Raw genomic sequence first — 25,560 nt, forward strand, 5'->3', positions numbered from 1 at the left:
TTAAGTAAACTGAATGTAATAGAAGTCATTTATGTTATTCTGAGTTTATTAAAGGAAAAATTATCCCTTAAAAGCAAATATATATTATCTCTTTCTCTTCAAATACTTTTAAAATGAGGACACGAAGATTTTGTTAAAGGTTGTGAAAAATGTAATGTAAACATTAAGTTGTTCAAAGGTGTACATCATCCTTTTAAATGAAAAATGCCATTATTAAGTATAACTTGAAACATCATCACCTATGTAAAATTAGCTGAATGTCTATTTCTAAGAAGCTAGAAAAATCCAGTTGAAAGTCAATCTGAAAATAATCAAGAGTCTAAAAAATTTAACTTTACCTTGCAATAATTTGTCAGAACATAGAAGAGTTGGCCATATTGGGTTAGATCAATAGTATATATAACTTAGAATTATTTTGGTAAAAAAGACCCCAAGGGATGAGCTGTAGAATTAAGTGTCCTCCCTGATTATCAACTATAAAATTTAAAAATACCCTAGTTTCTCTTTATCATCAAAAATGAATGCTTTTGGGGTGGCTAGGTGGTATAGTGGATAGAGCACCAGGCCTGGAGTCAGGAGTACCTGGGTTCAAATCCAGCCTCAGACACTTAATAATTACCTAGCTGTGTGGCCTTGGGCAAGCCACTTAACCCCATTGCCTTGCACAAATCTAAAAAGACTGCTTTTGCCCTGTTTGTAGTGGCAAAGAGTTGGAAACTGAGTGAATGTTCATCTGTTGGGGAATGGCTTAATAAACTATTGTATAGGTATGTGATGGAACACTATTGTTCCAGGAGGGATGGGTATTAAGGGAAGCCTGGAAGGATTTGCATGAACTGATGCTGAGCGAGATGAACAGAACTAGAAGAACACTGTACACCCCTAATAGCAACAGGGCAGGTAATGATCAACCTTAATGGACCTGCTCATTCCATCAGTGCAACAATCAGGCATAATTTTGGGATATCTGCAATGGAGAATACCATCTGTATCCAAAGAAAAAAGTGTGGAGTTTGAACAAACAAACCATTATCTTATTATGTAATTTTGCTATCTCTCTCTTTTTTTTTTAGGTTTTTGCAAGGCAAATGGGATTAAGTGGCTTGCCCAAGGCCACACAGCTAGGTAATTATTAAGTGTCTGAGGCTGGATTTGAACCCAGGTACTCCTGACTCCAGGGCCAGTGCTTTATCCACTGAGCCACCTAGCCGCCCCAATTTTGCTATCTCTTATACTTTATTTTTTTCCTTAAGGATCATCACATTCAACTTAGATCAACGTATACTGTGGAAACAATGTAAAGACTGACAGACTGCCTTCTGTGGGAGGGTGGGGGGAGGGAAGCAAAATTAGGGGAAAATTGTGAAATTCAAAATAAATGAATAAATTTAAAGTGTGGAAAAAAAGAATGCTTTTCAGTACACACACACATTTTTTTAAACCTTTACTACCTACTCAAATAATAAGTTTCAATAAATTTATTATTCACTGTGAGGAGAACTTTCATTTGTCTTAAACCTATTTCACAAGAATTGGAAAGGGTATCTAAACTTATTGTTTAGAAATTTGATTAAAAAGTCTTGTTTCCCTTTTATCCACGTGCTCTTTATAATATTACAAATTTCAATTACATTTTGTCTGAGTGTGAAATATTCCTCTTCTTCTAGTTAACTCATAGTGCAGTTCCCAACCATCCTTCCTATAACTCTCCAGTCTTTATTGAGGTGCAGCAACTAGAAGTACATTGTGGCCCTGGGCAAGCCACTTAACCCCATTTGCCTTGCAAAAAAAAAAAAAAACCCTAAAAAAAAAAGAACCTTCACTTTTGTAATGGTTTTGTGGTGGCTGCCTCATCCATGCAAAAAAAAAAGCAAATTTCTCAAAATCTATGCAAATAGGGGCAGCTAGGTGCCATAGTGGATAGAGAACCAGCTCTGGAGTCAGGAGGACCTGAGTTCAAATCCAGCCTCAGACACTTAATAATTACTTAGTTGTGTGACCTTGGGCAAGTCACTTAACCCCATTGCCTTGCAACCCCCCCCCCCAAATTTATGCAAACAATGCCATGGCTGAACACTAGTAACTTTTTCAAAATACCTTTACATTATCTCATTTAATTCATATAACATCCCTGAAATGTAGTCATAACAAATGTCAGTTTCTCTATTTGAGAGAGGAACAGATTGAGATTCAGGGAGGTTAATACTGAAGAGATGACAAAAAATAAATTAATTGGTAGTGTGAGGTCCCTTACCTTAGTCCAGAGTCAAACTACATTAATATGAACATAATGCCAGCACAACAAATTTCAGCCAGAAAAAGGTAATAAATTAGCCAATATAAAATACCTTAAATTCTAGGAAGAAAAAAATACTTTATTATGGTTTTGTTGTTGTTTTGTTCAATTGGATCTGACTCTTTGTGACTCTTTTTTGGGGTGGTTTACCATTTCCTTCTATAGATCATGGAAATGGAGACAAATAGGGTTAAGTGATTTGCCCCAAGTACACACAACTATTACATGTTCAGGCCAGATTTGAACCCAGGAAGATAGATCTTCCTAACTCTATTCTTCCTAGCACTCTATTTTCTCCTTAACCTAGCTGACCTTAACTGTTGGCTAAGTAAGAATAATAACAAAACATAACTCGAGCATGTGAAAACAGCTAATGAAGTGGTAAGTAAAATAAAATAACCTTTAAAAACATTTAAATAAGACCAATAAGTGTTTTAATGGCCATTCTGAATTGTACTTAAGCAATAAGTCATGTCAAAAGGTTTAAAAAAAAGATTATAGTTCTTTGGCAGGAAGCAGCAACAAGTCATCTATGACATATAGATATGATTTAACATGAGAGGAATAATATTTGAACTTACCCTGGAGAAAGACTTTAAACAATGATAGCAAATCACTTAAACAGAAAGTAACGAGGTTTTCAGCATGTCTATATCTGTTTATCTGTAAAATGGGGAAAATTATAATTCCCTACTCCCTATTCTTTTTGCTGGGATAATAATGAGATATTTGTAAAGTACTTTGCAAATTTTAAATGTCACATAAATTCTAAAATTATTATCATGTCTTTTAAAAAAATAAGGTAACACTTCCTAAATATTTTGCTTGCCCCGCTCTCTAAATTAGGAAAAAGCTCTATTCCTGAATCTATTAAGAAGAAAAAACAACCAAAATGCAGTAACATTTGGGGGTGGGAAGGGGGAAAAGCCAAGGGTGCAATAATCTTTTCCTCCTCTTTGTCAGAACCATCCATAACACATATCCTGCTGCAGTTTTCTCACAACTGTTTATCTAGAAAAGCGTTACACTGATGCTAGATTCCCTGTTTCAAGAATCTATCTTAACTTTTCTACTATAATGCCAATAACTTAAAAGAATAGAGCACCAGCCCTGGAGTCAGGAGTACCTGAGTTAAAATCCAGACTCACTTAATAATTACCTAGCTGTGTGGCCTTGGGCAAGCCACTTAACCCATTGTCTTGCAAAAAACAAAAAAATCCCACTAAGATTCCAGAGACAAAACTGATGTCTGAATACAGACTGAAGCATACTTTCCCCCCCTCACTTTATTTTTCTTGAGGTTTCTCTTTCTTTTGGGGGTGTGTGTTATGTTTACTTTAACAATATGATTATTGTAGTAATGGTTTTCATGGCTATACATTTTTAACCTACAATAAGTAACTTGCTTTCTCAATTGGGGGGGGAGTAAAATGAGAGGGAGGGAGAGAATTTGGAACTGAAAGTTTTAGAAGTAAATGTTGAAACTTGCTTTTGCATGTAGCTGGGATAAAAAAAAATTAATATATAATTTTGAAAAAGAATTCCATTATGGCTGTCTTTTCTCATGGAGGCAAATTGTAGACCTTTTATAACAGTGTCATTGCTGTCATCAGTTAACACCTACCCGAGCTGTTCTGTCATCGTAGCCTTCATCAGACATTAAAAAGTCACAGAGTCCTCTGGTAGGGATGCTAGTGTTCTCTGTGATCCATGTGTGCAGGTAAACTTCCCCCAATACCCTCTTCATATGCTCCCTAGTTAAGTGCATTTCAACAGCTTCAATTCTTCCTTGAATTTCAAGGAGCTTTTCTTCCATTGGTTCACGACCTGCATCTCCAGATGAGCTGTCAGCTAGATCTTCAGCATCTCTTTCTTTGTTTTTCTCATGACCACCTGGTTTGCTCATTTGTTTGAAAGAAGTTCCTTCTTCCTGTTGTTCCTCCTCAGTATGGCCCAGCCCAGGAGAGTCAGTTATTAATATTTTGTTGTCCTCATGGGAGGGCTTCCATAAGACCTCTGAGGGAGTTTTCTGCATTGATTGGTATAAAATTCGCAAAAGGAAAAGTTTAAAACGCCAAAAGTAAGTAGACCCAGAACCTTCAATCTTTTTGTCCAAGGCTTCTTGTAAAAATTGAGGGATATGCTTATCTTTCAAAATTTTCCAACGTACCAGGTCTAATAGGTCTACCTGCTTAAAGAGGTTTTGAACTGAAGACTCTAGTAGTTGAGCTGCTGCCTCTTCAAATGTTTTGAGAGTTACAAACTGAACCTGATAGTTTTTGTTAACAGGATGAAGACCATTGATCATGCCCTCAGTTGTAATGACTGCCAGGTATGCACCACAGGGGCTTACTGCTATCCCATGAGTCCTCACTGAGCCAAATACTTCAGATAGTTTAATCAGCTGGTGCTCAAACTTTAATGCAACATCTGTAAAAATGGGAATCAGCTGCCTCACCTTTCCATCACTTGAGCATGTGTATACTGTACCATTTTGTTTGTCTGCAGTCATAGAAACAATTGGTAGTGTGTGAAGTCCTGTAACATGGGAATTATGGACATTCAGACCTGCTTTGGATATCAGAAGAAGACACCAAAACACATAGGATCCCCTAGCAGCCACCACTAAGCTACAGCTACATTTTTGGTAAGGATGATAAAGAGGAATACATTTAATGCTGTGCACTGGCAACTGGTCCATCTCTTTCCATAGAATAACAGGCTGCCTTAAAGTGAAGTAGCCTTTAACTGCTTTAAGGTTAACAGGAAGAATTTTAACAGGTCCAAAAGCACTCCCCACAATGAGCCCACTCATCTTTCGATTGTTGTGTTCATACTCCCACCAAAACAAAACACTAGGAGAGGTAATCCCTGATTCAATGGTGTTGCATGAAGAAATGGATTCCTTTCCGATAAATGGGAGCTGAAACTGCCACACTGCAATATTTCCATTTTCAAAAAGGACTGCCAGGAGAACACTGCCAACATCACGGCATTCATTATTGTGTTTGACCTGCTGAGTGGTACAAATGCCTGACCACTCCATCCGTACTGGAGTCTGCATGCTGTGTCTCCTCTGAAACTCAGCAAAGTCTCCAAGATCTCCTTCAGGGGCTTCATTTTTGGTGAGCTTGTAGCTGGTCTCATAAAGTCGCTCACCATAGATCTCTGTGAGGTCAACCAGCTGTACCCACTGTAGTCGGTTGAGATTAGCCTGGATAGTCAATCGATTGTCCATGGTTAAGGCTGACAAGAGACATCTTCCATTAGCATCACAGCCCATTGGGGACCAGCTAGTATACTTGAATCCTCTCATTGGTGGCAAAGATTTTCCTTCAGGATTGAATACCCTATCTAGCATGAAGCTTTGACTAACTGTTGGGTCCTTAGAGGTGGCAAATTTCTCCTTACATTCAGCAACCTCCTTTTTTGAACCAACCTGAGGAGGGGAAAAAGAAATTTATGAATCAAGTGATTTCTATTAAGATTAGAAATAAATAAATACTTTCAAAATTCCTTCAACTTTTTTTGTGGCAAACAAGGACTCAAAAGAAAAGGGTATTTCCTTATATTCTGACATAACTAAAAAAACTACTAAAAATCTAAGAAGACACAAAAATAAAACATACTATCCTCCTCCAAGCAGATATATGGGGACAGATCATTGTATATAATATCAGACGAAGTAAATGAATCAGATACTTTTGTTTAATTGTCACTCTCTGTCACATTTCTTAGGTTCAATCTGTGAATCTGGAGTAGTGGCCATCCCCCATCCATGTCTGTCATGTTAAGATCAAATGTACCAACAAAAATAATATTTGAAAAAAAAGAATAGTGTACTTACATTCTCTAAGGACCAACTAAAATTATTTATCCCAAGTTGACTGCTATCATTTTTAAATGAATAGTAAGTACTATTAACAAGTTGCTCTTTCCTTTATCTTGAAGAGGGGAAAGCAAAAGATTAACTGGCCCTTAGTTCTATTAAAATAGTGTCAAATACCAACACAATACTCAGCCCTAACAAAAAAAAAACAGTTAAGTGCATTAAAAGGCATTTTCTTTGATATAGTTAAGTATCAGATGTTTTACATTCCTTTGGGGAACAAAAACCTTCCTATGACATAACTGAACTCAGGGGGTGGTAGCAGAATGAGTACTTTTCAATGACAGATGTTGTTTGTGGTTAAATGTTGCTTCTAACTTTCTTAATAGAAACTTCACTCATAAATTATTCTCAAACTGACTTTCAATGGCTTGGTTTGATTAATTTTTCCCATGGCTTTCCAAGGTGACTTCTAATCCGAGTTATCTGAGTCTAGTCAATGTCTCCCAAACACATTCTATGCATTCTTGTTGTTTCCTAAATGTGGAAGGTCTCCCTCACTCTCTTTGCCTAGCTAGTTCCTAGCCAATCTTGGAGGTTCAGTTCAAACCTCATATCTTTGGTACAAAGCCTGCCCTGCTCATTCCAACCTTGAATCATCTTCCCCATCTTCTGAACTTAAGAGTTCTTACTATCTGATTCATTCACTTCACATTTAACACACCTTGCCCTGTGACAAGGATGGATTTTCTAATGGATTCAGATTTGTTCAAAAAGATGGAATGAAAAATACAGAATAAGTAGGGTGTAATAGAAGGGCTCTAGAGTCTGAGTTCTGCTACTCACCTCTTTGGTTGCCCCTAACAAGTTATTTAACCTCTTTAGCCCTTAGTTCCTTCAAATATAAAATGAAAGAAATCATCTCTGGTTCTCTTTCTAAATCCTCTAATCCTATGGATGCAAAAGAGTGACACAAACCTGCTAAGATTAGTGTCAGAAAGGCTAGATTAGGCCAAAATGAGTTGAGATTTATGGAAAATGGTAGGGACAATAATATCTGAAACACTACTTATATCTGAAGCAAGAAAATGAACAAGAATTAACAGGTGAGTCCACTGCTCATTATAAATGGGTAGGCATTGCAAACAGATATACTTTGCTTCCATTTTTTTCATCAAGGAAAATTCTTTTAATTGAAAAGATGAAATTAAAGCCCGAAATATATGAAAAGATAAAGTACCTAACAATTTTAAATCAATTAACATCTCCCAACACAGAAGATTTATATTCTGTAGTACTTAAAGAAAATATGAGTATAATAGCAGAATCACTGTTAATAAGCTTTGATAAATCAGAGATTAGGGAAGGCTCTAGAAGACTGGGAATATTTGAGAAAAGAGGGATTCTGGACATTTTAGTTTGAGTAAGTAAGCTTCAGGTTGTTCCCTGGCAAAATTCTAAACTAAAGAATTAAACAAATAAGCACTTTGAAAAGTGTATAGTGATCATGGAAAATAAACCTTGATACATGAATCTATTTTATTTCATTGATAGAATTATTGTACTGGCAAAGGAAAGTTGTCATTATAGCCTGCTTTGATTTCAACAAAGTCTAATGATCTAAGATTTTAAATTAAATGGAAAGTAAAGAAGAAGGATAGTATATAATGGAAAGAGTATTTGACTCAGTTCTATTACTTCCTATCTGGGTGCTCTCTAGTGATGAGCTTGTGACAAAGACTCTAAAGTTCCTGGCTTCTCTCTGACATCTTGCCTCCACCCTCCATGAATGAGATGTCAAATAAAAGTACAATTATGTGAAACTGTTACTGGTTGAACAACTCTACTCATTGAGTGTGGTGCTAAGGCACAGGGTCCTATATTGGTCCTGTCCTTCTGTTCAACATTTTCCTGAATGACTTAGATGAACTTGTAAAAGATAATACTTGTCAAATTTACTGATGAAGCTGGAAGGAAAAGCTAATTCATTGGATAACAAAAGCAAGACTCAAAATTATCTTCATAGGCTGAAAAGATATACTGAACCAAACAAGATGAAATTGGGGGGGGGGGGATGTGCAGACAACTAAAATTAAGTCAACTTAAGCCAACAAGAATTTACCAAACACTTTATGTCAGGTATTGTGCTTACTTAACTAAGTATACAAAGAAAGATTAAAAACAGTCCTGTCCTCAAGAAACTCAGATTTTAATGCAAACAATTATGCATAAAAGCAACATACCTATAAGATCAATTGAAGAAAATCTCAGAGGGAGGGCACTGGAATTAAGGGAGACTGAAAAAGCATTCTTTTTTTTTTTCTTTTTAGGTTTTTGCTAGGCAATGGGGTTAAGCGGCTTGCCCAAGGCCACATAGCTAGGTAATCATTAAGTGCCTGAGGCCGAATTTGAACTCAGGGACTCCTGACTCCAGGGCCGGGTGCTCTATCCACTGCGCCACCTAGCCACCCCTGAAAAGGCATTCTTGCAGAAGGTGAACTGAGACATGAAAGGAAAGAAAACATTCCAGGCCTGGGCACAATCAGTTCAAATGAAGGGGGTGCATATTAAATGAGCTTTGAGAATGCTATTCTCAGTGAGTTAGGAAGTTGGTATCACTGCATCTTATGACTATATAGAGAGGATTTAAAAGTAAGAAGACTGGAAAGTTAGGATAGGGCCAGCTAAACAGAGGCAAGGCAACAAGCATTTATTTATACAAAGGATTTCATATTTGTTTTTGAAGGCAATAGAGAGCCATTAGATTTTTACTGAGTGTGGAAGTGACACAAGTCTGAGTTACACTTTAGAAAGACTACTTTGGTAGAGTAAGGCAGAAACCCACCTGAACGCTCCCAAAATTCACCTCCATAAAAATGTAAAACAATATTTCAAAATTAATATGGAAGTGGCAAAAAACAGCAAAAGAATGGAGTGAAACAATTTTCCAGTCCAAGACAATTTAGAAGGTTGGCAGCAAAGGTTTGTCTCATTTGGGTAAAAGGAGTAAAACAGTCCAGTTTAGGCAATGTTCATTTAAGTCAGAAACTGACTGTCCCCTTGCAACTCAACAGCAAGGTCCTGAACCTCAATGAAGATCAGGGCAGCAGATCAGCAGTAAGACCCCATGCCTCTGGTGAATGGTAAGGTCTATCACCCTGATGGAGCAGAGTAGTGGAGAAGCCCTGTGCAAGATGCCTGGGACCCAGAAGCAAACCTCAACTTCAACCTAAAATTAAAAGACAGGAAAGAGGCTAGAAAAATGAACAAACACCCCACCCCCCAAGAACATGATCACAGAAAGTTGTTATGTGACAGAGAAAATGACAACACAAAATCAGAAGAGGAAAACAATATCAAAATACCTACATGTGAAGACTCAAAGAAAAATGTGCATTGGTCTCAGGCTTCAAAAAGAAGAATTCCTAGAAGTGCTCAAAAGGGACAGAGTAAGATAAGAGAATTTGAAGAAAAATTGGGAAAAGAAATTAGAGTGATGCAAGAGTATCATGAAAAAGTGTCAATAGCTTGTAAAGAAAGCACAAAGAATATGTACAAAAATTCACTGAAGAAAACAATTCCTTAAAAAAGGAGAATTGAAGCAAAAAGTAGAATTGGCTAAATGGAAAAGGAGGTAATAAAACTCAATGAAATTACTTAAAAATTAGAATTGGACAAGTGAAAACTAATGACTCCATGACACATCAAGAAAAAAAAACAAGAAGAAAATGTGAAATATCTCAATGGAAAAAACAACTGATTTGGAAAACAGATTGAAAAGAGATAATTTAAGAATTATTGAACTACCCTTGACCCAGCAATACCACTACCGGGTCTAATACCCTGAAGAGATGAGGGAAAAGGGTAAAAACATTACTTGTACAAAAATATTTATAGCAGCCCTGTTTGTGGTGGCAAAGAATTGGAAATCCAGTAAATGTCCTTCAATTGGGGAATGGCTTAGCAAACTGTGGTATATGTATGTCATGGAACACTATTGTTCTATTAGAAACCAGGAGGGACAGGATTTCAGGGAAACCTGGAGGGATTTGCATGAACTGATGCTGAGTGAGATGAGCAGAACTAGAAAAACACTGTACACCCTAACAGCAACATGGGAGTGATGTTCAACCTTGAAGGACTTGCTCATTCCATCAGTGCAACAATCAGGAACAATTTTGGGCTGTCTGCAAAGGAGAGTACCATCTGTATCCAGATAAGGAGCTGTGGAGTTTGAACAAAGTACAAGGACTATTCCCCTTAATTTAGAAAAAAAACAGGTATCTTATTGTCTGATCTTGTTACCTCTTAGACTTCTCTTTAAGGATATGATTTCTGTCTCATCACACCCAATTTGGATCAAGGTACAACATGGAAACAAGCTAAAGACTGACAGTGCTTTCTGTGGGGGGTGGGGGGAGGGAAGCAAGATTGGGGGAAAATGGTAAAACTCAAATAATATCTTTAATAAAAATAAATTAAAAAAAAGAATTATTGAACTACCTGAAAGCAAAAAATACAAAAACAAAAAACAACCTAGACATCATATTTCAAGAAATTATCAAGGAAAACTTCCCTGATATCTAATTTTGAGATGGTAAAACAGAAATTGAAAGAAACCATTGATCACTTTCTGAAAAAGATTTCTAAAGTGTAAACTCCCAGGGAATATTATAACCAAATTCCAAAACTCCCATGTCAAAGAGAAAAAATTGCAAGTAGACAGAAAAACTTGGCAAAAGACTGTATGATTAAAGTAATGATTTAAATATGATACCAAGGTTGTGAACTTGTATGAATGGGATGACAGTGCTGCTTTAAACATTTAATAGGTATGGATCCAAAAGCAAAAGGGAGTGTAGTTTGAGGAGAAAAGTAATGAGTTCAGTTTTGGAAATACTGAGTTTAATATGTCTACAATACATTTAGTACAAAATGTCCAGTAGGCAATTGGAAATGAAAGACCGGAGGTCAATAGAGAACTAGATCTTGAGAATTATCAGGATGTAGATGACAATTGAATCTAATGGAACTGACAAGATCAACAAGCAAAACAATAGTGAGAAGAGGAAATGGTCCAGGACAGAGCCTGGAGAGGAACTGGTGATTAGTGGTGTAACCTGAATGAAGTTAGAATAAAGGAGAATGAAGAGTAGTCAGATTGGTAGGAGAATTAAGAGAGAGCATATCATGAAAATCCAGAGAAAAGAATATATCAAGAATAGGGTGATATATATTGCCAAAGGTTGAAGAAAGGTCAAGAAGAATGAGACTTGAGAAAAGACCATAAGATTTGTTGATTTGGAGATCGAAGCTAACTTTAGAGAATACAATTTCAGTTGAATGATGAGGTCAGAAGCCAGACTGCAGAGAGTTAAGGAAAGAATGAGACAAAAGGAAGCAGGGACACTAACTGTAGACATCCTTCTTGAGAAGTTTAAGCACAAAAGTCAAAGGATAAAGATAGCTAGTGAGGATTGACAAATTAAGTGAGGAGTTTTTAAATATGAGGAGATAGAATCATATTTGTAGGCAGCAGGGACACAACCTGTTGATGTTGTATTATATTGATAACTCTAAGATCAGAAATACAAACATAAAGTTTCCTGCATTTTAGGTAGATTATCCTTGAGGGATTCATAAAAAAACCATGGATACAAGTCACTTGGAATTAGAAGGAATAGAGACAACAATAATTACTGGTGAAAAGGAGTACCTGTATCATGAAATCACTAATCTACCCAAGCATCAAATATAAAGATTATATTTCATGTTAATAAAAAAAATATCAAGTGCACAAGAATGAGAAATATTGCCAAAAGTAGTTCATGTGCAAAAGACTTGAAAGCTTTTGTTGATCATAAATAAGATGAACCCATGGAATGACAGAACTATTTTAAAAGTTAAAGAATTTTTTCAGCATGTTAATAAAAATATTGCTCAGATCAAAGGAAGTAATAGCTCTACTATAGTTATACTTATCAGATTACATCTGGATAATGTGTTCAGATCTGAGTATCACATTTTAAGTAGAACACTGACAAACTGGAAAGATGGTTAAGGATCTGAAAACTTTATCTGAGCAAAAGTTAAAGGAACTAAAAATATTCAATTTAGACAAGAAAAAACTTAAGGAAAATGAAATGTCTTGAAAAATCAAAAAGACCATCATCATGTAAGAAACAATTGTTGGATATTACCAAAAAGAATACCTTGGTTCAATATACGATAAATTTACTAACATTTATTGCTACACATTAATAGAATAAACTGTTTTACAAAGTATTGAGGCTCCCTGTCACTAGAAGTCATCAAGTAATAGATTAGTTTGGTGATATAAATTGTTTTTCAAAAACTAACATGAACTTTGTGTTTTAATATCTGCAAAACACTTTTAATATATTACCTCATTTGATCATCACAACAATCTTGTGAAGTTCTCTAATTATCCCTCTTTTATAGCTGTGGAAGTTGAAGTTCAGAAAGACCCTCTTCAGAATCTGGCTCCAACCTATTTTATTTCACATTATTCTCCTTAATTTTATATTCTAACCAAATTAGACAGTCTACAACTGAATCACTCTCTCAACAACTTTCACCTACTACTAGTACTGTCCTTGGGTCCAAGCATCACAAGTCTAATCCTTCTTCCGTAAGCCAGTCCTTCAAATAGTTATCATGTCTTCTCTTCTCCAGGCTTTTAAACATCTTCATCTAGCATTATCTGAAGATGTGTCATCAGGTTAGCCACTCCTTTGGATGTTGTCCAGCTTATCAATATCTTCCCTAAAATAGAACTCTATCCTACAAATATGGCTTGACTGGGACAAAGACCAAGTGCATACTGTTACCTTTGGTTGTTATATAAGATTGCCAATCTCATTCTGAGATTGAAGTTCATTATAATGTAGAAATCTTTTTTAGATGAACTTACTAGCTGTGCCCTCCCAATTTCTATCTGCAAAGTTAATTCTTTAAACCCAAATGCAAAATGGAATTTAATGAGAGCTCAGTATTCTATATAGACTTTTGCAAAGCATTGAGAGAAACCCTATCATCTAACATGTTAGTTGCCCATCCCAGTTTTTGTGGTATTTACAAACTTTGTACGTTTGTCAGCTATGATTAGTGTTTTCAATGGCATGGAGCCAGCACAGAGTCTGTGTCATATCATTAAAGGTCTGGAGTAGCTAGGCGGTGCAAGGGATAGAGCACCAGCCCTGGAGTCAGGAGGACCTGAGTTCAAATCTGGACCCAGACACTTAATAATTACCTGGCTGTCTGACCTTGGACAACTCATTTTAACCCCATTGCCTTGTCAAAAAAAAAAAAACCCTCAAAAAAAAACCCAAAATAAAAAAACCATTAAAGGCCTTCTTTGAAGGTGAAATCCAGTCACCTGTGATTCTAATTTGTGTCCAACTCTCCCTTGAGCCTCTTTTCTCATAAGTAAAATGGGAATAACACATTTCCTTGCTCTCTCATAGGGTATAGATGTAAATTTGCTATCTGTGAAATAGAAGTAACTAATGCTTCTTGTCATAAAGTCAGCAAACATTAGAGGTGATATTTGGATTCAGCTCTCTCTGGATTGCAAGTCTAATAATTTGTTCTCTACTAGCATGTAGAGATAGAATCATCTCACTTTCACCCTGTCCACCTCTCTGTCAAAAAATCAGCAACAAATCTATAAACCAACACTTACATACACAAAGACAGCTGCCCTTTTCAAGACCCCCACTCTTTGCAGCCTGAAGACAGGAATATTCATCTTCCAGAGTTGTTCTTAATATATCAAGCCACTGGGTACACATGGTTCATATGTTTCTGGAAGAGAAAGTGAGTATGATGTCTATGTACAACATTCCCTCACTTTAATCCAAATTACATGCAAGTCATGACATCATTTACTTGATGTTATGGATCTTCTACAAGAACAAAGGACAACAATAACCAACAACCAAAACTGGCCTCAGACACTTACTAGCTGTGTGACCCCCAGGAAAGCCATTTAATCCTGTTTTCCTCAGTTTTCTGATCTATAAAATGAGCTAGAAAAGGAAATGGAAAACCACTCCGGTGTCTTTGCCAAGAAAAAAAGAGTTGCACATAACTGACAACAACTGAATAGCAATACTCTCATTAACCTCTTTATCAGTTAAGTAAATTTTTAATGTTGATTTTTATCTCCTAATGTTTTTTGAATCATATTTTCTTAAAGGGCATGAAACTGTGAAATGAAAAGAACACTGATATCTGGAAATCCATATTTTCTCTCACACTTTGGAACCAGTAGACTAGACTGTCTGTTGTTGGACAAGTCACTTTATATATCTTAGCAGAAATTTCTTCAAAGGTAAGATGAGGATAGTGAACTATCTGATTTCTTAGGGCACAACTTAATTTAGCATTATGGGCTTCTTTCTGCAGCATGAATCTGCCTCACAGAGCAAGAACTACACAAGAGTCTATAACTTGAAACAGAGTTCTAAGTGAAAATTGTACTGTTAGAAGGTCTACTTTTGAGGGACACAGTCAAGCTTAAAGCATGTTTAAATAGCTAAAATTTAAATTCCAAGAATCATCATCAATAGAAAAACCAAAGGACAAATTCAGATTTCTTCACATTCTCTATATATCATAGTTTAAACCAAAGGGGCCTCTTTTAGAGTCAATTTATCATTCATGTTCCATATAATCATAATTCTTCTAACAAGGAAGCCAATTGAAATGATGGCCTATGATGTGATATGCAAACTAAATTTACTAAGAAATGGAAAATAATTTATCTAGGTTCATACCTATTAATAGTTTAAAAAAGAAAGATTTTTCCAAAGCTACTTAGGTAAGATATGAACTAGAGACTGAGTCAAGTTCCTGAAACTTCTTCATAAGAATACTATTAAGTTTATTTCATTTTTTTTATATCAAGTTAACAAATTCATATCAGCTTATTTCACTCTGGATCCTCAGTGCAGCAAGGCAATCCTATTGTTCTTTCCTAGTTGATTCCCTGTCCTTTGTACCACAGCAGCTATTTCAACCTTTTCCTTCTCTCTTCAAGTCTTCTATACTATTCCCTCTACCTAGCTTTTCTGCTGGAATGAGACCATTTGCAGAGAGCTCCCCATCTTCATCTCAGAACTCTATGATGTCAGTCTTCTATTGTCTACATCACCTCTCCAATCTTTGATACTGCTGCTATGGCCTTTTTGCTTACCAAAGTCAACCCACCTGATCATCTCCCATCATCTCCAGTACACTGGCCCAAAATATTCTCTAAGTTTCTCTAATCTTCAATCTTTCTCTACTGTTTCCTTCTCACTCACTACAAACATAGTAGAATCACCCTCATCCTTAAAAATTCCTCGCTAGATCCTAACATGCTATCCAGCTGTCATTCTATGTCCCATCTCCCCTTTTCAGCTAAACCCCTTGAAACTGCCATCCACAATCTCTTCTCACTCTCTTCTAAACCCTCCTCAATCTGGCATCTGACCTCATCATTCAATTGAAATTGCTCCTTCCTCTCTTGAGTTTCTACTACTATGTGTTTCCATTACTCTCTTCCTACCAGTCCTCCTCCTCCTCCTCCTCCTCCTAGTAATTACTTCTTTCTTTCTTCTAGCTATACCTATTAACTGTGGATACCCTGAAGGCTCTGCCCTGAGTCCTCTTGTTTTCTTTCAATACTGTCTCATCTATTTCCCAGCATAGTTATCTATGCAGATGATTTCCAGAACTTCCCAGCCCTTCCCTCCATTTCTCAACTGCCTATCACTGTTCAGAGCATCATCAACCTCCCAGTCATCAAGGCCCTCAAGCTCATTACCTTCCTCAGTTCCTCACTCTCACTCATCCCATCCATCTGAGTCATTGCCAAATCTTGCCTTTTCTGAATCACATCTTTCATACAGCCTTCTCTCTTCATTCACACAGCAATCACAGTAGTACAAACTATTATCACTTCTTACCTAGATTACAATGATCTTTTAATTAATATCCCTGCCTCTCTTCATTCAAGCCCTTCCTCTCTACTCAGTTGCCAAATCTAAGGTTTAGTTATTGATCAAAAAAAAATTTTTTTAAGCACCTACTGTGTGCCAGGAACTGATAAGTGCAAAAAGAAGTAAAAAGATAGTCTCTGCCTCCAAGAAAGTCACAATCTAATAAAAGAGACAACAAGCAATCAAATATGTACAAATAAACTATATACAGGAGTAGTGGCACACTCAAATAGACACAGATCTCTGTTGGCCCCATAATGAATTAGAAAACCACAAATGAACATTAGTTATATTGTACTGTATTTTTATTTATTTTGCTATTTCCCAATTTATATTTATTTTGGTTCCAACAGCCTTCCAAGGTTTTGCAAGTCCCTGCCCATTCTCAAGTTTGACACTTTTGATAAACAGGATAAAATATATATATATGAAATAACTTAAAAACTGAGGAATTAAGAGGGATTAGAAAAGGGTTCCTGTGGAAGATGGGATTTTATTTGGGACTTGAAGGAAGCCAAGGAGTTTGATAAGGACAGAAAGCATTTCAGGCAATGGCTAAGAGATAAGGACTCTCTGAACCTCAGAGAAGAAAAGGTTACTGAGTGATGACTGTAGGGGGAGAACCTGGAAGAAAGCAAGGAGTACTCCTTTAAGTTTTTTTAAAAATATTTTATTCCTTCCCATTACATGTAAAAGACAATTTTTAACATTCACTTAAAAAAAATTAAAGTTTCAAATTTTCAAATTTTCTTCCTTCATTCCTTCCTTCTCTTTCCCTTTTCTCATTGAGAAGGCAAGCAATTTTGATAGAGGCTATCCATGTTCTGACATGTAAAACATATTTACATGTCAGACATGTTGGGAAAGAAAATAGATAAAAAATTTAAAAAATAAATAAAAAGTATGCTTTAGTCTGTATTCAGATTCCATTGATTCTTTCTCTGGAAACAGATAGAATTGTTCACCATAAGTAGCCAGATATATTCCAGCTCCCCCTTTTCAACCAGTGAGCCAAAGGGAATGCGTCTTTGAAGGTACAGCCAATACTGTAAAGTTCTGACCATGTTATGTTTTTACTCAATAAATGGCTTCCTATTACCTTTAGAACCAATAGAAAGTTTTCTATTTGGCATTTAAAATCCTTTATAAGTTGGTAATTTAAAGCTTTGGCTCCTTCCTTTTCTGGTCTTTATGTGAAGGGGACATTGGCTGCTGTAGCTCACACATGACATTCCAGCTTTTGACTCATGCTTTTGCTCCAGCTGTCTCTTCAAGATGAAATTCTGTCCCTTCTCATCACCATCTCTGATACTGAGCTTTTTCTTTATGTCCACAATGCCTGGCACATATTAAATCCTTAATCTGAGTAGCTGATGCTCTGAGTGGACAGAATCAACATCCCCTTTGAGTAGTAATGTTTCAGTTGTTGAGTCCTATTTCCTATCCCATTCCCAAACCAAATTCCCAAAGGGCTACGGCCAGTGGACAGCTTTAATATGTGGTCAATCTGTTTTGTACCCACTGCCAAAACTAAAAGTGACTATTCTGTCAACCCCTTACTTAATGATTGTAGTCAACATCAAAGAGCAGATATTCCATTATGAATTACACTGAAGGCTCTTTCAGGATAGTTTTCAAAAGGACACTCATCAAATTGGACACAAAACAGTTACTGTTACAAACTGACAATTGTTACAACTGTATAAGTTAAGAGTTTTATTAAGGAAGTAGTAAATTAAAGCCTAAGAGAAATTATTTTGTGGTTTAACTCTTGCTTTGTCAATTTCTAATTCAGTGGTTAGAAGGCATTAAAACTATCCAAATGACAGACTCAAAAGAAATGTTAAAATAACTAAGTTTCAATTCAGAGTTCTTCAACCCAGTACAGAGGCAAGTAGCATACACAATTAAAGGGATACTAGTTTGGACAAAGATGATTGAATACTCAGATGCCTGTTAACGACTTGGATAGAGTCCCTCTTTCCCTTGTTTCAGAGACATGGGAGAATAACTGAGGAAAAATATGAAACTCATTAGATACAGTGTCTTAGAAGAAAGCTTCTCTATAAATTTAAGGAATTATTCTGGGAACAAGAGATTAAAATTGGAAAATCACTCTTCCAGGAAATTAGTATGACAAAAATCAGTCAAGAAGCATTTATTAAACTTCTACCATGAGCCAGTGCAATGTGGAGTCCTAGGGAAATATATACAAAAGTGGAATAGCTCCCACTATCAAAAATCTCACATTCATTGAGGAGTAATTATAAGATAGATATATATATGTAAACATTCATAGTGATAAGTGAGGTTGAGGTAGAGGTAGGGATAGCACAAAGAACTGGGATAATCAGGAAAGGTTTTTTGAAGAAGTTAGCACTTGAGCTGAGTTTTGAAAAGAGGTAGGGGATTCCAAGATGCTGGTGAGCATTCCAAGTGCTTTCCATAAATGAGGGATGGAATTCTGTGTATAGGGAATTGCAAGCAGGCTGATTTGGCCACAGTTGAAATTTGTGTTATTCTGCATGGAAAAATTGGGGGGAGTCTAATAGTGAACAACTTCAAATGAGTTTCTATTTTATCCCAAAAAGCAATAGAATAAATGCTGGCGAGCAGAAGGATGGAATGGTCAAAACTGTGCTTTGGGAATATCACTTTTGTAGCTGTGTGAAGGATGAGCTGAAGATAGACTAGATATAGGGAGACCAATTTAGTGGCTAGCTACTGCAGTAGTTCTGATGAGAAATGACAAGGGTCTGAACCAAAGTAGCTGGGGAGTGAAGAGTGTCACTAAGGACCTAAGAGATGTAGATGAAACTGACATTGGTGGGAGATGGGCTAAAGGGATAGTAAAGAATGATGGGAAGAATGATGTTACCTGAAACAAAGAAAGAGAAATTAAAAAGATAATGAGTTTGATTCTGAATTGTGGGATTTGAGATGGCTAAGGGACATCATTAAAGGAATTGAGAAAGTAGAGGCAACAAATGTAGATAATTAAGAGAAGGGAGAACAGGTTAATAGCCTGAGGAGATGGTAGGGGTCAACTGAAATTTTTTTAAAATGGGTAAGATATGGACATATCAGCAAGGAGGAAGCTAGTGGAAGCTAGTGGAAAATTAGGGAGAATGAGAAGGTGATAGAAGGAGAAAGCTTCTGAAAAAAAAGTTGGGAGGGAAAATGATCAAAGGTACAAGCAAAAGTATTAATGTTGGCAAGAAGGGTCACTTCATCTGAAAAAAGAGCAGAGGATGGGGAGTGATGCTGAGGTGATTATAGGCTGGAATTGGTGAAGAAAGAAAAGTAACCCAATGTTCTCACTAGCATAAGTCCTCTCTGCTAATTAGAATAATATCCTTACAGTTCCCCTATACATGTAACAATAGACTGTTTCTATTGATAGTGATTTTGCATAAAATGATCTATTCTTCTAGAATGCCTTTTAACATTGAGAAGCTAATTCTACACTTTTACTCAAGATCAAGCTCCAAAAGAAACTCACTCTCCACAAAGCTTCTCTAGACTAACCTTTAGTCTTTTTAATTTTTCTTTTCCCTTGAGTTCCCTTTAAGTATACATTTTTTTTTATCACATTAGCATGATTTAATGAAAGACAGAGTTTGTAGTATAAAGAGAGCTGGAAATAGGGGAGGTGGGTTCAAATCTTGCTGCTCGACTATGGACAAGTCTTTTAATCTCTCACTCTCAGTTTCTGTCTTTATTTGCTAAAAATTGAGGCAATACTGAAAGCTTCTACCTTACAGGGTTGTTGAAAGAAAAGGAATTGCCAAACTTTCCAGTCCTTTTAAAATGGGATCTAGAATGCAACTTGTTGAAAACTGTTCATTTCAGGAGTTTTGACTCTGACTGTAAGCTCCTTGAAAGCAATGGCAATGTCTTTTACTTCTCTGGTATAATGTATAGCACACACTACAAGATACTTACTGAATTATACTGCTTTATACTTAGATCCAATCTGTTTATTTATATCTCCCACAAGAACAACTCACAACATGTTCAGTGGTATACTTTTGCCAATTTAAAATTTAACAGTTTTTATTCAATAAGCTAACTTAGAAACTAGTCAAAAACATCCTTGAGGTTATATCTGAAGTCCCAGAGCTACAGGCTAGGGATGTAAAATGTTAAATAATGTAAACTTTTATTTTCAAGGAAGAGTTTGGGTGCAGACTACAACGTATTCATGCTTGCTCATCCCTCCTTTCTCTTGTACAAGTCCATCCATGAGTTTTTTTAATGTGCTAGTAGCCTTTCTTCACTTCTACTACAAGGATTTTTTAAAACAGGAGGCAAGAGTAAACTCCCTAGCTAAAAAAGGACAAAATGACAAATATGAAAGGATATTTCTCAATTTTTGTAACTGTGATTATATATGTTTGAATCCGGTCTTAAATTGATCGCTCAAAAGTTAAAACCCTATGCCTACATAGAAACCATTAAATGAAATGTGATGCCTTCATAAAGATTACTTTTTGAACAGTTAAGTGGAACTCAATCTCTAGCTGTGGATCATGTGAGTTTTGCTTTTACTGAAAAGTAAAGAACAGCGTGCCATTTGTGGCCCATCGTGTTTTTCCCATCTGCCCCATCCTCGAGGCACAGGAAACTTTACAACTAAAGTTACTGAGACCGTTGAGGCAAAATAAAAAAAAAAAAAAGGTCAAAACTCTTCCTCAAAAGCAAAAGGAGCAGCCGACTCGGAGTAAACAAAGCCAGCTTCTGGGCCTGCCTTTCAGGAGCCAGCCCCAGACAATGGGAGGCGGCAGGCAGGAGTGTGGGTCTAGGGCTGGCTCCGGAGGGCTGGGGGGAGCCGGGGGCTGTGCGGGCAGAGCTCCCGGTGCTCGGAGCTCCGACTCGGGCCGCGTTCCCGGCGTCCCAGGGGCGGGGGAAGGCGGCCGGAAGCGCTGCGGAGGACGGGTGGCTCCTCAGCAGCAGGCCGGTGCCCCGGGCCCCCGCCGCCTGGGGGAGGGGCCGGACCCGGGCTTTACCTTGAGCAGGCAGCTGCTGGCCGGGGCGGGCACCGAGGTGCGGTGGATGACCAGGTCCTGGCCCGGGCTGTGCACGTCGCAGATGAGCTCCAGCACCGCGATGCTGCGGGCGGTGGACACCGACACCCGGTGGTCCTCGGACCAGGAGAGCGGCTCCAGGCCGCTGACCGGGTGCTGCAGCTTCACGGCCGGCTCCCGCCGCGCGGCCACCAGCCCGAAGCCGGCGCTGGGCCCGGCCGCCTCCTTCTCTCGCCTCTTCCCCTCGCCTTCCTCTTCCTCCTCTTCCTCCTCCTGCGGCTCTGCCTCGTCCGCCGCGGCCATCCCCCGGGACTCGTCGGGCACCGACATCTTCCCTGTGGCGGCAAGGCCCGAGCCGGGACGCGCCAACCGCCGCCGCCGCCGCCGTCCGCTCTCCTCCCCGCCTCCTCCTCCTCCTCCTCCTCTTCCCGGCTCCCCGCGGTCCGGAGCGCCGCCGAGCCAGGGAGGACCCCGCCGTTGCCTAGCAACCAAACCCGGGCCTAGGCGTCTAAGCCACTGCCTGCTCAGAATGTGCCCCCCCCCCCCCCCCCATTCTTCCAAACTAGCCTAGGCCGGGCACACTTTCTCGGGGATCGTGCGTGTTAGGGCCTGGACGGGGAACTCAGTCTGCTGTCCCTCTTCCCGCACTCGGGGACCACTCCTCCAGCCAAGCTGCGTGCTGCTGGGGCACCCCATCCTCCAGCCGGCCTCCCTCTTATCGCAGGACGCGGGCCGCTCTGCAGGCATCGTCCCTCGCGTGGGGTCGCTATTCCTGACTGGGATGGGGGGAGGGCTCCGCGTGTGCGTGTTTCTGCCAGCCGGCCCCTCTCGGCCGGTGAGAAAGGATCCCCCAACGCCAGGGCGCAGGCTCCCCCCGGCCCGTCCTCCCCCTCCCCGGGGAGGCTTCTCCGCCCCGCGACGCCCTCCGAGGCGGCGGCGCGGCTACGGCGGGGTCCTTCCTGCCCCACGTGCGGCCCCGCGGCGCTCGGAGCCCGACTGCCCGCAAGTGGGCACCTGCGGCCGCCCCCCGGCCCGCCCGCCCAGCCCAGCCCCCACGCCGCTCCGGACCCGCCATGGCCGCCGAGGAGGGATTACTTCTCAACATTTCCGAGGACTGGACCCCCCCGGGCTCTGGCCAGGCAGAGCGCAAGAAGTTCCCTGGATGCTCCCGAGCCCGGCAGAGGCGGGTAAGGCCTGGCTTGGGCGCCGAGGTGGCGGCCCCAAGTGACCTGGATTCCGTCCGGCGGTGCCCCCCCAGACCACCCCCAGCTCCTTTCCCCGGGCGTTATAGTGGAAACAACCCTGGTCCTAGAGTTAAAAGGAACAGATTTGCTCCTAATGCTCACAACCCTTGGCGACCTTAGGCAAATCGATCCTCCTGCCTGTGACTCAGTTTCCTCATCTGTAAAATAAGGGGTTTGGGTTGCATAACCTCTGAGGTCCCTTCAAGTTCTTAGATTTATTGTGATCCTTATTATAAGTCACCTTCGTGGTGTTACCCCCCAAAATGTAGATCTCAGCTGCCTATTTGTAAAACCGGGCTTTATTGAAAGGGTTGTAAAACGATGGGATGTAAGAGTTGAAAAGGCTCTTATCCACCTTCTAGTCTGTTTTCTTTTGCAGATGAAGAAACTAAGGATTTTTGAAGGACAAGGTTTTATAGTGGAAGTCAACATTAAAACCCCCTGCCTTTTAACACCCCAGGCCATTTCTCTGTCCTGACTTTTAGGAATCATCAGCCATCAGTTATATATGCAAGATAGCTTGAGATTGGTTTACATTATGTTAAAGCTGGAAATTGTTTGGTCATACCTTTCATTTTATAGATGGGGAATCTTAGGACAAAAATGAGAAATGTGACATAGTCAGAAGGGGAAAAGTAAGGACTTGAACCCATTTCTGAATCAAATATAGAGTTCTTCCTCTCTACCATTCCCATGTAAGGAGCTTCAAACCTGAAGTCTTTCTCTTCTACTACTGATCTCCGGTTTGCTTTTTGTGTAATTTTTTTTTAATTAAAGATTTTATTTATTTTGAGTTTTATAATTTTTCCCGCAATTTTACTTGCCTCCCCTCCCCACAGAAGGCCATTTGTCAGTCTTTACATTGTTTCCATGTTGTACATTGATCCAAATTGAGTGTGATGAGAGAGAAATCATATCCTTAAGTAAGAAACATAAAGCATAAGAGATAACAAGATCAAACAATAAGATATCAGGGGGTTTTCCTTAAATTAAAGGGAATAGTCTTTGAACTTTGTTCAAACTCCACAGTGCTTTCTCTGGATACAGATGGTATTCTCCATTGCAGAGAGCCCCAAATTGTCCCTGATGGTTGCACTGATGAAATGAGTATGTCCATCGAGGTTGATCATCACCCCCATGTTGCTGTTAGGGTGTACAGTGTTTTTCTGGTTCTGCTCATCTCACTCAGTATCAGTTCATGCAAATCCTTCCAGGCTTCCCTGAATTACCATGCCTCCTGGTTTCTAATAGAACAACAGTGTTCCATGACTGTGTAAGTAATTTTGAAACCACTTCTGTCCCGGTTTCTCCATTTGTAAAAATGTGTTGATATTATTTTGTAGATTATGCACTTTTGTGTGACCTAGTTTCATGAATTCATTTTTAAAGTGTTTCTTTTCAATTAGTCAGCAAAACTTAGTGCTTACTCTGTGTCTGACTTTACTCAGCACAGAGATACAAATATTTGAGAAATGCACAAAGTACCAAGTATTGTTGCAGATAAGGGAAGATTGTCCACTTGGCAAAATGAGGCCAATTTAGAGGGCATTCATTGTCCTTGGTCATAAAGTGAGCAAAGTCACTTAACCATCCTGGCCTCATATTCCTCACTTAAAAATGAAGTTGAAACTAAATTTCCAATGTCCCTTTCAGTCCTAAGCATCAATAATTTCTAATAGGTTAGTAGATCAGGGAATACTGAAGTTAAAATAAATCTTGATTTTAGCAAAGTAGTTGAGAGATATCCCATAATAAGTTGATACTGATAAGATGATAAAATATATCCTGAATTATTCTGAAACTCTTGCTCAAAGATATGTAGCATTTTACCAAGTGCTTTCCTCATAATATACTGCTTTCTTGATCCCTGGGTTGTTTGTTCTCTCTCTCTGTCCCCAAATAATCAAATAAAAACTTTATTAGTAGAATGTGAATCCCTTAAAGGAAGGAATTATTTTTTGTTTTGAATGTTATTCCTAGTACAGTGTCTGACATGTAATTGATTCTTATTAAGCTGCTTTTTGAACTAGATTGGCAGTAGAAGAGCTGGATTCTATCAGGAGCTCCCATTGTGACATTGGGCAAGTCACTTTACTCCTCTTATGTTGGTCTCAGTTTACTCATTTATAATGTGAGGAAATTGGACTAGATTATCTCTAAATTCCCTTATAGCTCTAATAATCTGTATTTCTCTGACCTTATTTTAAAACTTAGTTTGTGTGGTTTTATAAATTGGTCTGCTGAGATACACACCTGACATTTATACTAGATTCCTGGCTTGCAATGTGCTTACCTATATTATTTTATTTGACTATTAGAATTACACTGTCAGTGGGTGTTATTATTCTGTTTTACAGATGAAGAAAGTGAGATTGAGAGGTTAAGTATCTTGCCCAGGGTACAAAGTTATAAGTGATTGAATCAGGATTTGAAGTCAAGTCCAGCAACTCATGCTACCTAAATGTCTCAGGATATCACATTTTAATGTTTGCAAATCTCTATAAATTATCTCACTTGATCTTCACTATAGCAATGTGAGATAATTAAGTCAATAATTAAAGTATCCATTCATTCACAAAGAATTTATTTAGTGTATATACATTGTGGTACTGGAAGTACAAAGACAAAAACAAAACCGCCTCTTCCCTCAAGGAATTTAAATTCTGTTGAAGTGAAGGCAGAAAATAAATGCAGAGTATGTACAAAGTAAATTAAAAGTAACATGAGAGAAGGGTGCTGTTGACTGAGGGAATGAGAGATCAGGAAGAGCCTCTTCTAGACAGCTGCAACTGAGCTTTTCTAAGGATTAAAAAAAATGATCTAGAGCTTTTGTTATTATATCACCATTTTTCCAAATATAAACCTTTCCCCAGAGAGTCATCCTTGTAACAAAGACTAAAAAAGAAAGAAAGAGGGAGGAAAAAGCAGTAAGGCAGAACCCATCACCATCTGTTGAATGTGACTGGGAAGAGGGTTCCACACTCATCATCCTTCACTTCCCAAAGATGGGAGGAAAATGCTTTCTTTCTCTCTTTTTTTTTTTAGGGCCAAATTGATTGATGTGGTCAAATCAATCAATCAACAAACTTTTATTAAGCACTTACCACTGAGGTAGCTAGGTGACTCAATGGATAGATAGATAGTTGAGTTTAGAGCC

At 38.6% G+C, this 25,560-nt stretch overlaps 2 protein-coding genes across 5 annotated transcripts in view; one reads left to right on the top strand and one right to left on the bottom strand.

Moving 5' to 3' along the window:
• Nucleotides 1-21,530, bottom strand: part of GTF3C4 (general transcription factor IIIC subunit 4) — a 37,698-nt gene extending 16,168 nt beyond the window's left edge. Inside the window, exons 1-2 of one of the 2 annotated variants that reach the window (XM_074210836.1) lie at nt 21,142-21,530; nt 3,921-5,735 (exon numbers count right to left, since the gene is read on the bottom strand). In XM_074210836.1, coding sequence (XP_074066937.1) covers nt 3,921-5,735; nt 21,142-21,489 — 2,163 coding nt within the window. In that variant the 5' untranslated portion in view covers nt 21,490-21,530. Of the gene's footprint in view, nt 1-3,920; nt 5,736-13,830; nt 15,708-21,141 lie in introns of those variants that run through there. The other variant, XM_074210837.1, reaches the window with a different exon arrangement.
• A 608-nt stretch (nt 21,531-22,138) lies between these two features.
• DDX31 (DEAD-box helicase 31) overlaps nt 22,139-25,560 on the top strand; it is an 88,572-nt gene continuing 85,150 nt past the window's right edge. The window contains exon 1 of one of the 3 annotated variants that reach the window (XM_074210840.1): nt 22,139-22,346. In XM_074210840.1, coding sequence (XP_074066941.1) covers nt 22,233-22,346 — 114 coding nt within the window. In that variant the 5' untranslated portion in view covers nt 22,139-22,232. The remainder of the gene's footprint in view (nt 22,347-25,560) is intronic. The other 2 variants (XM_074210838.1, XM_074210839.1) reach the window with 2 other exon arrangements.

The sequence above is a fragment of the Macrotis lagotis genome, chromosome 1 (genome assembly GCF_037893015.1).
Source record: "Macrotis lagotis isolate mMagLag1 chromosome 1, bilby.v1.9.chrom.fasta, whole genome shotgun sequence".
Lineage (NCBI taxonomy): Eukaryota > Metazoa > Chordata > Mammalia > Peramelemorphia > Peramelidae > Macrotis > Macrotis lagotis.